We start from the raw sequence: 2,656 nt of genomic DNA, 5'->3' as shown, positions 1-2,656 counted from the left end.
CTCCTTAGATCATAAAGTATATCATAGATATACAAACCAATCATTTTGTAAGCTATCTGTAAGCTATACCATTCAGAAGTGTAAGCCTGGTGAGGCTAAGAATACTTAGAAGAAAAAGCTATTGTAAGAAGTATCAATAAAGGATAATCTCACAGGGTGTGGGGACTGGACTAACCAAGTTGGTGAACCAGGATAAGTTTTCTTGTGTTATTTATTTACTGTCTTTTTCTTATATTATCCATAACTATATTTTATCACACACAATAGCACTAATTACTTGAACTCCTAAAAGTTATTACTAATCACTTTTCTCTTATCAAAGACAACATTTTTAAATACTTATATAAATTTTAAAAGGGACACAATCCAACCCCCCTTGTTGTGTCGTACCTTACTCCATCAATTGGTATCAGATCTTCGGGCTCTGAATATATAGAACACTTAACCGTGTTAGAGTTAATCGATCAAACAAGAAATGGCTGATACAAAGTTTATAGCTGAAGGAGGATCATCACATAGGCCTCCTTACTTTAATGGTTCTGACTATTACTACTGGAAAGGTAAGATGAGATTGTTTCTACTATCTCAAGATAACAACATGTGGTCTGTGGTTGAAAATGGAAACTACACACCAATGACTACTGCAACAGACACAGTTCCGTCAGTTCCAAAAATTCAGTCACAATGGACAAAAGAAGAAAACGACAAGGTACTACTAAACTCTAAAGCTCAATTTATTTTATCATGTGCTCTTAGCAGGGAGGAATACGACCGAATAGAAGAATGCACAACTGCTAAAGAAATCTGGGATTCTCTCAAAATACATCATGAAGGAACAAGCCATGTTAAAGAAGAAAGAATTGATCTAGGAGTTAGGAAATTTGAAACCTTCGAAATGAAGGAAGAAGAAACCATAGATGAAATGTTCTCTAGATTCACGGTAATTGTCAATGAACTAAGATCACTGGGTAAGGCTTATACTGCTCATGAAAGAATTAGAAAAATCTTGAGATGTCTTCCGAAAATCTGGAGACCTATGGTAACAACTATCTCACAAGCCAAAGATCTAAAGATTCTACAAGTTGAAGAACTTATAGGATCTCTTCGCGCTCATGAAGGTATCCTCAATGAAGATAAACCACAAAGAAAAGGAAAAATGATAGCTCTTAAAACTTCTCAAAATTCTGCATCTCAAATTTCCACCTCTCAAGGAACAAATGAAGAAGAAACCGGATTCCTATCTGAAGATGAGAATGATTTGGCGTTAATATCCAGAAGGATTCAACAGATGATATTAAAAAGAAATCAGAACAGAAGATCATTTCAACCCAGGAAAGATTACCAGAAACCAGAGATTGACAAAAGCAAGATTACATGCTATGGATGCAACAAACTTGGACACTTCAAAACAGAATGTCCACACAAAACTCAAAGAAATTTCTCCTCTAAAAAGAAATCTATGCTCGCACAATGGGATGATTCAGAAAACTCTAACTCTGAAGCTGAAGATGAGGAAGCTAACCTATGCTTGATGACCAACTCTGACTCTGAAGAGGTAAGTACACCAAACTTCTGTTATACTTGCAAAGAGATAGGAATTATGTTTGATAATCTATTAGAAGATTCAAATATCTTAACTCAGAAATGCTTATTCCAAAGAGAACAAATTCATACTCTTAAAACTGAAAAAGAAGATCTAATAAAATCTAACTCAAAACATTTAGAAACCATTAAGGAGTTACAAAAGGCATACTCATATTTATCATTACATCAAAAAGCTATTAATGAAAAATTCAAACCTTCTAGCAATCAAGATAAAATTAAAAATCTTGAAAGTCAAGTAGAAACTCTCACTAAAGACATGACTTCATTTGTAAAATCTACTGAAACCTTTCAAAAAATAATGGGATCTCAATCAGGAGTTTTTGATAAAGCTGGCTTAGGTTTTAAGCAATCTGAAAATCAAATGATTTATGAGAATTTTTTTCTTCCAAAGAAAAATAGAACTAAGACCCAAATAAAAGAAAAAATTCCTTTGAAAAAGAAAGACATTACTAAACCAAAATGTTGTTATTGTAAAAAAACAAATCATTTTGAAAAACATTGTTATTTCAAAAGGAAAACCAATGTATCAACAAATCATGTCTCTAACAATAAAGGACCCAAAGAAATATGGGTAGCTAAAAGGCTACTAACACTTCATGCAGGAATGTCTTCTAACCCTCAAGAAAAAGCCTTGGTACCTGGACAGTGGATGCTCAAGACATATGACTGAAGATAGGGAAAGCTTTGTCTCTTTCAAAAATAAAGAAGGTGGAACTGTAACCTTTGGAAACAATGATAAAGCAAAAATCAAAGGTATTGGTTCCATAGGTAAAAATGGTACTATATTTATAAACAATGTACAATACGTGGAAGGATTAAAACACAACCTTCTTAGCATCAGTCAACTATGTGATGATGGCTATGAAGTTAATTTTAATAAAAATTCATGTATTGTAAAAATCCCATCTTCTGACAAAATTCTTTTTTTAGGAAAAAGGCACAAAAATCTTTATACATTTTACTTAGATGATCTTTCATCTGAATCTTGTTTTTTATCCAAGGAAAAGGATAAATGGCTATGGCACAGAAGATGTGGTCATACAAGTATGAA

General features: G+C 33.0%; 1 protein-coding gene across 1 annotated transcript; it reads left to right on the top strand.

Moving 5' to 3' along the window:
• Positions 1–475: 475 nt before the first annotated feature.
• Positions 476–2,275, top strand: LOC131658028 (uncharacterized). The gene is made up of 2 exons (XM_058927363.1): positions 476–536; positions 591–2,275. The coding sequence occupies exons 1-2, from the start codon at positions 476–478 to the stop codon at positions 2,273–2,275; spliced, it is 1,746 nt and encodes a 581-aa protein (XP_058783346.1).
• The last annotated feature ends 381 nt before the right edge of the window (positions 2,276–2,656 follow it).

This window comes from Vicia villosa, linkage group LG3 (genome assembly GCF_029867415.1).
Source record: "Vicia villosa cultivar HV-30 ecotype Madison, WI linkage group LG3, Vvil1.0, whole genome shotgun sequence".
Classification (NCBI taxonomy): domain Eukaryota; kingdom Viridiplantae; phylum Streptophyta; class Magnoliopsida; order Fabales; family Fabaceae; genus Vicia; species Vicia villosa.
This window is presented reverse-complemented; position numbering and strand designations above follow the sequence as displayed.

Excerpts from the sequence above, each read along its gene's own strand:
- LOC131658028 (XM_058927363.1), top strand. The coding sequence starts at position 476 with ATGGCTGATACAAAGTTTATAGCTGAAGGAGGATCATCACATAGGCCT. Across the intron at positions 537-590 it reads TAGGCCTCCTTACTTTAATG|ATAACAACATGTGGTCTGTG; the intron begins GTTCTGACTATT and ends TACTATCTCAAG.